This window comes from Monocercomonoides exilis (assembly GCF_001643675.1).
Source record: "Monocercomonoides exilis strain PA203 chromosome Unknown scaffold13-1861174, whole genome shotgun sequence".
NCBI classification, from domain to species: domain Eukaryota; phylum Preaxostyla; order Oxymonadida; family Polymastigidae; genus Monocercomonoides; species Monocercomonoides exilis.
In genome coordinates, this window is record NW_027150558.1 from 355,473 (window position 1) to 368,148 (window position 12,676).

Consider the following 12,676-nt stretch of genomic DNA (forward strand, 5'->3'; position numbering starts at 1 on the left):
TTTGGGATTGCACAATTCTACAGTTGGACTGAAAAATGTGGCAATTGAACATTCTTCTTCAACACGTGTGCTGATAACAGACAATTCAACTCTAACGATGGATTCCTGCATTTCCCACCAAAAATCGGAATCTCCGATTCTTTTGCAAAGTGGGTCAATGTACCTCTCAAATATGAGTTTGATCCCCCAAAAGAATCTTTGCCCTTCCAGCCTCATATTATCATCTGGTGATTCAAATTCTGTTGTTTTGAGAAATTCCATCGTTGCAGATCTGGCTATTTCGTCATCAGACTGTTTCCTGTTGTCAGGAAAGAGCAAAAGAGAACAGATTGATCATTGTGCTTTCAGGAACATGTCTGTGAAATTAGACAAGAACAGTGATTATCAGATGAAACATTCATGCTTGTTGAGTTTAATGGAGAACTGCCTCATTTATTCTTCTGTTAATGTATTTGAAGGAGGTATTTCAAGTGGATCTTTTTCTTCACAAGAATTTATCTGCAAAAACACAACAATATGCAACGGAAAAAGAGAAACAAATGCCCTTCAGAAAAAAGGACAAATTAATTCAACAGCAAATGAATCATTTTCTTTATGTGAATGGACTGACTGCACAGCCCCACAAGGAGGTGCTCTTTTTGTGCATGACAATGAAAATGCAATATTGACAGTTGAAAATTCTTCATTCACAAGATGCAATGCTTCCTCGACAAGAGGCGGAGGAATATATGCATTGAATATCGCTGAATGCATTGTGCTCCATACAACGTTTGTTCACTGCACAGTGAAAGCAAATACTGGAGGAGGGGGAGGAGGAATTATGTCGGAGAATATCAATGAACAGTCAATGGTTGAAGATTGCTCCTTTCAAAATTGTTCATCTGATAATGATGGAGGGGCAGTTGATCTCCGTTTTACAAAAACAGAAAAACAGAAAAAATGCATCATTAATTCATTTTTTGATAACTGCAGATGCAATGGAAGTTCTGATGGAATAGGTGGATCTATTGAACATTGGTACTGCACTGATAAAGTTATTATCTCAAACTGTCTATTCTGTAATTGCTATTCAATGTTTGGAGGGGGCGCTGTTGGTATGTTAATTAATAGTTACAGTAATGGAACATTGTTTTATTATTGCTTTTTCCACAACAATACATGTATTAAAGGAGGACATGATATTGTTCTTCAAGGGTCTGAAGCATACAACATTGATTCCACCTGCTATTCAACAAGGAATACAACAAATAGAGTTAGCACTGATTGTAGGGAAATTGTTGATCAAAGTGAATGGCTTCGAAACGATTTTGGAATAATGAGATTTGTTTCATCCACAGAAACGCAACCTAATGCAATTGATACATATGCATGTGGACTGAATGAAATTCATCCTTGTGGAACTATCAGGCATTGCTTGACTCAACTTATTCCTGATATTGTTACAGATATTGAGATACTCACAGGAACGATCACAGAAACCAAGAATGTGGATTGTGGAATTAACACTTTCACAATATGTGGCCAAAGTGATTTGAGTTCAACAGTTCAAACAGAATTTGAAGAACCAGGCTTATCTCTATTTTCTGTATCAGCGGGAACATTGACAGTCAGGGACTTTGTTCTTGTGCATGACTCGGTTCATCCGAATAACCGTGGGACAATGGTGTTTGAGATTACAGGAGCAGGAGAGATGAATATAAGTGGACTGAACATATCAGCTGGAAGCGGACAATCATCAGAAACAGCGTTCACCACTGAGCTGATAAATGTTCAGAGTGGGATGTTTCAGATGGAAAATGTGAACTGGGCAAAGACTATCTCCACTGTTTCGTTGTTTTCACTTTCTTCAACAAATGAGATCTCATTAACACTTTCAGGCTGTTCCTTTGAGGGAATAGAAAGAACAACGAATGGAGCAGCTGTGATGTCGTTTTCTAATGATAAGATTGGCATTGATGTGAATTCGAGCATTTTTGAAGGATGTGGATGCAGAACATCAGAAAATGGAGGATCGATGATGCTGTGTGCAGGAGAAGCGAATGAAGTGAAAGCGAAAGGCGGGACATTTAATGAGTGCTATTGCTCAGCTTCTAATGGTCTTGGGGGAGGAATCCTTCTTCGATTGATGAAGGAAAATCCAAATTTCCTGATTTCTTCGTCATTCGGAACAAACACAGCCAAATGGGGGAATGATATCTTCGTCTTATCACCAAATCTGGAAATGACTGCAAAATCAAAAAAGATCTCGTGTGTTACAGATTCATTGGATTCTGTTGACAAAGTGCAGGGATATGACAATGGAAATACGACTATGGAAATCCCTCTGTGCATTTATCTCCTTCCAATTCCAGAAGAAATCTTTGTGAGCAACTTCGAGGCATCTGACCATTCTCATTGTGGGATAGTCCAATTTCCCTGTTTGACAGTAAAGCACTCTCTCACACTTCAAACAGAAACAAAGAAAGTTGTTGTGAGTGGAATGATTGCGATGAGTGATGAAATTGAATTTGCTGATCAAAAGCATGAAATCAAAGGAAATGATGATCAAAGTGGTTGGACAGTCTCTGATTCAAGTTCAACATCAAACTCAGCGATGATAACAGCAAGTTTTGAAACAGAATTATCAAAACTCATTTTTTCTCTTCCGTCATCCCTTCCCCTTCACTCCATTTTTATTTCTTCTTCATCATCTCTAACTCTGTCTCATTGCTCTCTTTCCCTTCAAAATTCTTTATCAGAATTGACATTTCTGCTTTTATCCGTTGAGTCTGGAACCTTGTATATTGATTCGTTTTCAGCTTCATCAATCACTTTGAGTGGATATCCATTGATCTCGTTGCCTGGAAGCAGTACAAATACCGAGTCAATGAGTACCAAATGGTTGAACATGACGAACAGCACTTTTTCAGAAATAGAAAGAGCAGCTGGAAGTGGAGGCTGCGTGAGCATTGATAATAGCAACGATGAAAATACAAATGCAGAAATAAATATTGAAAAATGCGATTTTGATGGATGCTCTGTGCTGGATGATGAAAGCAGAGGAGGTGCAATATATGCTCAGCTGAAAGGGAATATTCAAATAGATATTGCTTCTTGCACATTCACAGAATGCACAGCACCAGCTGAAGAAGAAAAGACGGGTTTTGGTGGAGGGATGGCACTGAAGTTAATTGATGACTTTTCTTCATTTGTGATCTCATCTCCTGTTTTTGATTCAGACAAGCAAAATGTTGCGAGATATGGAAATGATCTCTTTGTTGAAGCATTCAACTTGGCAAAGAGCATCACAAACACCTCACTTCCATTTGTATCTGGGCATCTTGCTGATGTTTCCTTGAATTCCATGAGAGGCTTTGATGGGATTGACACAACGAATGCCATTCCATTGGTGTATTTCTGGAGAACATTTGGCTCAGAGATATTTATTGAGGGAGGTGGAAAAGACGTGTGCATTTGCGGACTTTCTTATTATCCTTGTCTTTCAATTGATTATTCACTTTTAAGATTGCCAGAAGGAAATGAAAGGAATATTACCATTATTGGAAAAGGAATTCTTCACAAATGTATTGAACTCTGTGGAATCTCAATAAAATCGGATGATACAAATAAATGCTCTTTGGAATGTTATTCATCACTTGGAGGAACAGATGAAGCTGTAATGAAGATTTCTGGGATCACAAATTTCGAACTGATCAAGTTTGTAATTCCTTCTTCATTCGTAAGTGGTGTGAACGTTTTGATACATGTTGACTCAAGCGATGGACCATTGACTGTGAAAGACTGCTCATTCTCAAAAAATGAAGACAGTGGAGAAGAAATAATTAATTATGGGTTGATCAAAGTAGATGGAGGAACTGTTCAATTGGAGTTTGTGACAATGCAACCATTCAGTTTTGCAAAAGATATTATTTCTGTGTTGTCAACAACGATTCTGAACATCAAAAATCTGACAATGAAGAATGTTGAGCTGGATGGAGCAAGCGGTTTGAGCATTTCAAAGAGTTCAAGAAGAGAAAAAAATGAAGTTGAACAAGATATTGTAATTGAGTGGAGTTCATTCGAAGAAGTTACACAAAACGCAACAAGTGATATTCCCATCATTCGGAATGACAATGATGAGCCTTTGAAAATGGTGATTCGAAACACAACGATGAAGAAGTGCGGAGGGTTGAAGTGTGGAAAGGGAGGAGGGATGTTTTGTGAGTTGAATGAGGGAGGAAGATTTGATTGCTCATTTTGCACGATTTCTGAGTGCTTCTGCTCAACAACCGGAAGAGGTGGGTGGCTGTTTCTGGAATGCACCTCGACAGCTGAGCAGTCTCTGAACTTTGTACTGTCAAATATCACATTCAGAGACAACTCTGCATTGAGAGGGAGAGATGTGTATGTGAGATGCCACTCAATCGATTCACAAATAATGGACGAGCAATTCTTGCTGGATTTCAGAGCACCGTTTGTGAAAGAGCTGGCGATATGGGGATGCACAACAGATTTGTTTGTTGGGGAAGAAGATCTTTTGCTGAGGGTTATGAAATACCAGAGCGAGACGATATTTGTGTCTTCTGTTTCTGAAAATCACACAGGCAGCAAGCAATGCGGAGAGTTCAACATGCCTTGCCAATCATTGGATGTTGGAGTGCAACACATTATTCCTTCATCGTATTCTCAGCTGTTAGTCTCAGAGGAAACAATCATCAATGGGGAATGTGATGTGCATGATTTGACCATTCGCTCATTGCAATCTGCCTCAGCTGCTTTGGTTCATTTAAACTCAACAATTGCTGGTAAAGAGGGAAGTCTTTTCACAACCACAGAGAATGTTCGGATCGAAACATTGAAATTCAACTTTGGGAAGTCATTTTGTTATTCTGGAAGTTCAATCATTCATGAAGCAAGTGGACAGCTTTCTCTATCATCTATTGACTTTTCTTCGATTTTGGAATCAGACATTGAATCTGTTGCCCTCAACTCATCATTATTGAGCATTGCAAATGGAATTCTTCATGTTGACAACTGCTCAGTGTCACTCCTTTCGTTCAAGAAGTCAGCTTTTCTGCTAAATGGAGATGAGATTAACGTCACAGATTTCAAATTGGAACAGATTGTTTCAATATCAAATGTATTTGAGATTGATCAATGCAAAGAAGTGGCATTTAATTGGGTTGTGGCTGATGAAGTGAAGCTGTCTGAGGGCTGCGTCATTGCGATTCACAGTTCGAATTCAGGAACAATTTCGATTGGAATATTCTCATTCAACAACTGTTCAAGGAATTCAGAAGGCGCTTCCGTTTTCTCAGCTTCATCAACCTCTGCTCATTTGGAGTTTTCAAACTGTTCTTGTTCAAACTGTCATTCTCTGTCAAGCGAAGGAAGAATAATGGAGGTGAGCAATGCAACGAATGTTTTTTTGGAGTTGTGTCGATATATTGGAGTGCTTGAGAAAGAAAGGGAAAGTGACAGAATTAATTCTTTTGAAGAAACCTGCAAATGGAGTGGATCACTTGTTCATTCAGCAGATTCTTCACTGACGATGAAGGATGTGACAATATCGAATTCTTCGTCAGGTGGATTGTCCATATCTGCTGGCGATGTGACAATTGAGAAAGGAGAATTCTTCAACAACAATCCTTTTGTTCAGAAATATCCTTCTCTTCGACGAAACATCATTTGCTCTGATTCTGCCTCATTGACTATTTCCAATTTGAAAGGAGGAGATGGAGTGAAAGACAATTCATCGCTTTGGATTCTGAATGATGGATGCACATTTGGTGGAATAGCAGGAGAAAGATCATCGCCTTTCTTCATTCCAAAGCTTGAAGAGGCATCTCTCATTGAAAATGGAAACAATGTTTCAATAAAACTCAAGGGAGCACTTCTTCTTCCTTGTGATTTGTCAGTCAGACTGGTGTATAAAACAAGGGATGTGGAGTTGGTTGAGACATATCAGTTTGAGGAAGATGGTTTTGTTTCAGAAACGGAAGTGATTGGAACAATCCCTTCAGTAAATATTTCTTCGATTGCAGATGAAACAGAGGTTTCAGTGATGATTCTGTTTGGAAAACAACTGGCAGAGACTTCTCCACAGATACTGAAGAACAAAACAGAACCAAAGGCAAAAGGAGATGATAAAGTTGTTGAAGGAGGAAAAGAAGGAAAATCTTATTGGTTGCTTATTATTATTGTGCTTATTGTTTTGTTTTTAATTGTTCTCGTTGGATTTATAATTTTTGTTGTCCGATGGAGGAAGGCAAAGAACGAGAACAAAGATCTGAGAGAGATTGTGAACGATACTGTTAGAAAAGATCCGAAGGCATTCGAGATGGTGACGATGGAAATGTCACCTGAGGCACAGTGGAGGAGAGCTGAGAGGGAAGCAGAGAAGAAGAATGAAGAGAGAATAAAGAAAAGAGTATATGCGAAAAGCTTGGGACACTCTGAGTCATCAGAGCATCTACTGAGTGAGAGCGGATCGACTGAATACATTCTGGGAAAAGACTCAGACAAGATTCCTGAATGGATGCTGGAAAAGGTTGACGAAAAGGAGGAAGAAGATATAAGAAAGAGATCTCCTTCACCATCCATTTCATCCACTTCATCCACAGACACTTCAGACACAGAATCCTCTTTTGTTCGAAGGGAAGATCTGTGCCCGACCACTTCATCGATGTCAAATCTGGTGGATGCGATGGCATGTTCATCACCTCATGAGAAACTGATTGTGGACTTGAGGGATTCGCTTTTCATGTTGTTGCATGGAAGGAACAAAACAAAGGAGATGGCGATTGGTACTCTTCAGGAGAGGGAGCAGACAGCTGCTCAGGTTCTGTTCTGGGTAGCTAATCTCGCCATCCATTCTTTTGATGAAATGGAAAGCCCTCTTCAATCTCTTGCCAATCTGAGCCCACACATTGTGCTGTTCTCTGAGCACATGGTGATCTGCATTGTGATGCATTCAGACTTATTGTCAGATGACTCTGATTCGTCATCGATCTCATCATCAACTGTTGTCACGTCTGCAAGTGATGATGATGATGATGATGACTCCCTTCCCTCATCCGCCTTTGAGGATGAAGATAGCTTCAAAAAAGAGTGTCTGAGGTGGAAGGCGCCAGAGCTGCTGATCAACAAGAACATGGGGGCAACAAAGAAGTCGGTGGTGTTCTCGATCGGGATGATGCTGTGGGAGTGCCTGACGCTCCACATCCCGTTCGGGGAGCACGAGGCTGTGATTGCTGGAGACAAGATTGCAAAAGGAGAGGCTTTGAGCATGTGCGGAAATACTCCAAGCACATTCTCTTTGGTCGTCAGCGAATGCCTCTCCTTTCAGCCTTCCAACAGGCCTTCGCTCGTCTCCATTTCGAGAGAGTTCTTTCAGAAGTTCCCCGAGTCGGCCAAGCTCCCCACAATGACTGACGCACTCTTCACAAACCAGCAATCAGCCATCAGCAGAAACAGCTGCTGCAGCTATTAGTGCTTGCTTCTCTCATCCCATCACAAGCATCGCCATCGTTCGCACCCCTCGTATTCATCTCGTTATCTCTCTCTTTTTTCTTTTTCTGTTTTTTGGTGAATAATTACAAGAAAGAATGAAATAGGCGCTGTCCATGGCTTCTGAAGGCTTTCTTTTCTTTTGTTTTGTTTTCTTTTGTTTCTGTTGCCTCCAAACAGGGCTTGGCATTTGCCAGCCAGAGTCTGATGTTTGCGTTTTTCTGTGTTGTTCCTGCACTTCGCTCGAAAGTGATTTTTCACAACCACTTTCGTTTTATTGCTTGTAAACCCACTTCAAAATGGAAAGACATCGAGCCAAATGATTTCTGAAATCCTTTGATCTTCCTCTGTGAATTGCCTTCTTCTCTGAAATGAATGTTCCTCAAAAATGAATCCCAGCATCCTTGCTTTGACCCAGCCAAGAAATCAAAATCAAAATCAAAAAAAATATGTGACATCGTTGGCACCTGCACAAAAACCCAGAATACACCTTTCTCAGCCTTGGCCTAATTTCTAGAGTCATACCCAGACGACTTTTTTTATTCGTTCAAAACATGAAATATGACAATATAAAAATTGTTGAGATAAAAATAACAGCAAACGATGTGAAAGGAAATGGCACTCAAAGAAATGAGAGGCTTCAAATAAGTTCCATCAAAATGAAGAGAGAAACACTCTGGAATTTATTTTTTTTTTATTTATTGAGTGCTCATTGCCTCCTTCTTTCAAACGATTCGAGACAAAAGGCAAGAAGCTGAGTCATCTTTCCTATTCTTGCAGCGATTGCACTCAGAAACTTGCATTTCCATTCCATCCCAAAATAACTGCATTCCCCAATGAAAAATTCCCACCTCCATTAACATGGCACAGATTCGCAGTATATCCCCTTCCGCTTTGCCATCCTTTTTGCGTTTCGGTGTTGATCACCAGCTTGGCACTTTCAGCCGAAGCATAAATATCTCTTCCCTTTGCAAATAGAAACGCGCTTTCGCTGCCGATAACACAAACAAAAATAAGGCACTCAAGCTTCAGCTTTCAATCAACTTGCGATGCTCCGGGGGAAAATGAAATTTAAAAAATGTAATTGTGAACCAATGGAACATTTGCTGGCCATTTCTTGAATGCTCCAACTTGATCGGAACATCGCTTCTCTGCTTCCATTCGCAATATCCCTTGCTTCCAATTTGAAGAATCTGTTATCGCCACAGCTCTGTGCCTTCCAGTCAACACACGCACCTGCTATTTGGATGCATGCCCGCCAATAAAAGAGCTGCTTTTCCTTTTCCTCATATCCTTTTCCTTCCAGAATCTGTCTCAAAGCAGCAGCAACGATACAAATACCGAAGCACGCAAAATTATTTGTCGGCAAGTGTATCAGATAGTCAATGCCAATTTCAGTTCTTGTTCGTTCAGCCATTTTCTTTGCTTTTCGCTGGCAAACATCCCTCGCATTTTCGCTTTCCACAAAATGTGACATGGCAACTGCACATTTTGGAGGGGGAAATAAATAAAAAGGAAAAGTTCCAATAAAAGCAAACTGAGCCGAAGTCCGATCAATTGGCCATTTCCCAAACGATTTTCCTGTCGACATGGCTCTCATGGAATTTCTCAACAAAAAAATTCTAAAAAAGAAAAAAGCTATTCTTTTCAACAAAAACATCCTTTCCATTCATAAAAATTCCAAACCTCTTTTTTTTTCTTGCACCTACAACGCATTCAATATTTTTATGTTCAGATCTTCAAGCAGAAGCAAAGGAGAGACTCTTTTTCCATTTTTGGAAAATGAAAATAAGACATCGAAAAGAAAAGGCATTTCACGCTCGATGTTGGACAATTCCAAAAGATTGCGTGCCTTGAGATATGTTTTGTTGCTTTATTGCGAGCAATGTCTTTCTGTGCTGGCACCAGGCATTCCCTCGTTTTTTGAGTCATCGAAAAGAATCCCCCCAAAACATGAGAAAGCAATAAAAGAGCATTATCATCTGCAATGAAAATAGCTTTTGATCAGTGGCTTCTCGCAACGGTCTCTCATCGCTGAACAACAACAGTCTGACTCACAAATTGATAGGAAAACAAAAATCATCTTCCAAATGACACGCTCTCCCCACAAATTGCAATCTTTGCTCAATGCTTTAATTCTATTGAATCCAGCAGCATAGCATGTTCATCTGTTTTTGTGCTGCCTAAGAGCATATGCACGCTTTTTGTTCTCAATTTTTGATTTTGAAGAAATTATTATTCGTTGATCATTTCGCAACAAAATCTTTCAAACAAAGAGGATATATTTATTATAAAAATGCAAATATTACAGCAAATCAATTTATTATCTGTAGGCTTTGATGCAAAATGAAAACATTCAAGCGAATGAAAAATTAATATTTTTCAAATAAAAATCATGTTAAAAATCATTGAATTTACGAAAGATGAATATTAAAATTTGACTTTTTTTCAAAGAATGTTTTCACAATTAATTTTTATTTTGGCAAAATGAAAGCGTATCGGAACTCTCTGTTTTGAACAAAAAATTGTTAAGGTAATATACTTCATATGTGTCTTTATATTTTTGAAAATTCCTTTTGTTTATTTTTCAGATAAAGAAAATTATTCACATTCCGATCATATTTTCGTTTACAATCATGAAAATTCACAAAAATGGAATTAATAACATTGTCAAGATTTTGTTTTTTTAACAGCAAAATTTCGTGAGTGGAAACAGAATATTTAATCAAATATGAAATTTTTGTTTTCTTTGAAAATTAAACAAAAGGATCTTTTCAAAAAAATTAAGACATATTGATACAATTCACAAGTTTATTGTTATCGGAAAGTCTTTTTAAGAAGTTTTAAAAAAATGGAAAAGTCATTAAAATTCTAATCTATGGTTTTTGATCAAAAAAGTTTTATGGCAAGATCTGAAGAGGAAAAAAATTGTCAAACAGTATTTCGATTGAATACGATCTTCCATGATAAAGAAGAAACGTGGAATTGGTTTTTCAAGCGTTTTCAAGAGTTCGCTACCAAGGATTGCCCTAAATGAAGAAGCAAAAGGAGAATTAGGGAGGAAACAGAAGGTTTCAAATATCTTTGGTGTCAAACTTACCGAAAAAAAACCTATATGGGTGATTCTTTTTGAAAAGTCACAAATGTTTAATTTTCAAATACAACAAAATTTTCATATTTTGCTCAAATTTCTGTTTCAGCTCACAAATCTTCTCAAGAATGTTTGAAATAGCATTTTCAAGAAATAGATTCCATCTAAGTTAAGTTTGATGCTTGTTAACAAAATATTTTGCAAAATATGAAATTTTGAATTTATTTGAAAATTAAACTTTTGTGACTTTTCAAAAAGAATCACCCATATATTTAAGAATTCCATTCTTTTCCAAAATGAAACTTCCGATCAAAATGGTTTTGCAGATTCCATTGTCCTATTGGATTGGAATTGGATTAAAACAAATTCATTTGCTGACGTGTGTTTCATATCCAACTATTAGTTATTGGACATGCGTTGTGAGAGTTGTGCGAACACTAATTTGGACGAAACGATACCGAAATTAGGAGGACCGGGAAAATACGTCGAAATAGATGAGGCTGTTTGGAGGAGAAGGAAATATGGAAGAGGAAGAAAGAAGGATTTGCTGTGGATTTTCGGAGGAGTTGAGAGAAAGGAAGGAGGAGGATCTGGAACAAATATTGTTATCATCGTGGCAGACAGGAAAAAAGAAACATTGATCCCTATTATTCAAGAAAGGATATTAACAGGCACAATAATAATTAGTGATGAATGGAAAAGCTCCAATTGTCTGAAAGATATTGGTCATGAATATATTACAGTCTGTCATGAAACCAACTTTAAAAATCCAGAAACAGGTGTTTGTACCAATTCAGTTAAAGGGTTGTGGAGTCATTAAAGAGGGTTTTTTCCAAAGCATGGAGTAAGGAAAACATTCATTGCTGATTGTTTATCCATGTGGCTTGTTCAAAGGAATCTTAAACCAAGTTTTGTCTATATTTTGCAGAAAATGATTCATTTTATTCCAGAAGAAAAAAACTGTAATTGCGGATGAAGAAATTGATTTTTTTGAAAATACAGTAATTCCTGATGTTGATGATATTCTGCATAAGCCGCGTGATGATGAAAAAGAGAAGATTCAAATAGCGTTGATGACGGAGAGGATGCTTCTAATTATTCTGATGAATAAGCAGAAATATTCATTTGATCAGCTAGAATAAAAAATTATTGAAAGTTTTTATTTAATGTTATCCGACAACTTTTTTCACATTTCAACACTTTATAAACACAAAAGAAATCAATAGAAACAAGAATAATCATAATTTGAATGTAATGATATTCTTTTAAATTGCCTTTATTTTTAAAGAACAATTGTATTGACATTCTTTCAAAGTTAATAAGTGAAATGATTCAAAAAATGATAAAAAAGATCTGAATGTGATAAAAATATTTCTATTTGATAAATGAAACAGAAGAGGAATTGAAGGTGAAAGTGGACATCATTGGTGAATATGGAGTGGGCCTCACTTCACTGATTCAAAGATACGTTGATGGACATCTATACAATTCTAGAACTGGAATCGGTATTGATTGCAAATCAAAAAATGTTTCTGCTGATGATAAAAATGTTCAGGCGTATTTTTTGGATGTGCCTTTCAATCATCTGACTTTGATTCCGAGAGTTTATTTTCGAATATCGGATGCTTGCGCACTTGTCTTCAGACTGTCGTCGCATGATTCTTTTAATAACTTGAAAGGGATAAAAAAACAGATAGACAACATTATGACGAATGCTTCAAGTGATTGTCCACTTGTGCTTATTGGAAATGGAAGTGATCAGATGGAGCATCGGGCTGTCAGCAGATTTGAGGTGGAAGACTGGTGCAAAAAAGAGGGATTTTGTGGGTATTTTGAGGCGTCAGCAGAAACAGGAGAGAATGTGGATGAGGCATTCACAGAGCTGGTACGGCTGGGATTTAGTTACCATGAATCCAAACTCGTTGAAGCAGAAGAGGCTGTTGCAGAGAAGCCATCTGTTAAAAACGAGAAAACATCATTCAAATGTTTTCTCATGTGAAATGGAAGATTTCGAAAATTAATAATATTTTTTATTTTCTATTTTATTTTATTTCTTTTAGTTTCTTTTGTATCTCGAGTGTTTTCAAAGATGATTAT

At 37.7% G+C, this 12,676-nt stretch overlaps 2 protein-coding genes across 2 annotated transcripts; both read left to right on the plus strand.

Annotated features, from left to right (window-relative positions):
- Window positions 1-1,072: 1,072 nt before the first annotated feature.
- On the plus strand, window positions 1,073-7,471 carry MONOS_3875 (uncharacterized protein; the record flags this gene model as incomplete). Its single annotated transcript, XM_067873901.1, has 2 exons — window positions 1,073-1,094; window positions 1,170-7,471. 2 exons carry the CDS (start codon window positions 1,073-1,075, stop codon window positions 7,469-7,471), a joined length of 6,324 nt encoding a protein of 2,107 aa, XP_067730670.1.
- Window positions 7,472-12,284: 4,813 nt separating this feature from the next.
- On the plus strand, window positions 12,285-12,578 carry MONOS_17341 (putative Ras family; the record flags this gene model as incomplete). The annotated part of the gene is made up of 1 exon (XM_067870253.1): window positions 12,285-12,578. One exon carries the CDS (start codon window positions 12,285-12,287, stop codon window positions 12,576-12,578), a length of 294 nt encoding a protein of 97 aa, XP_067730671.1.
- Window positions 12,579-12,676: the final 98 nt, after the last annotated feature.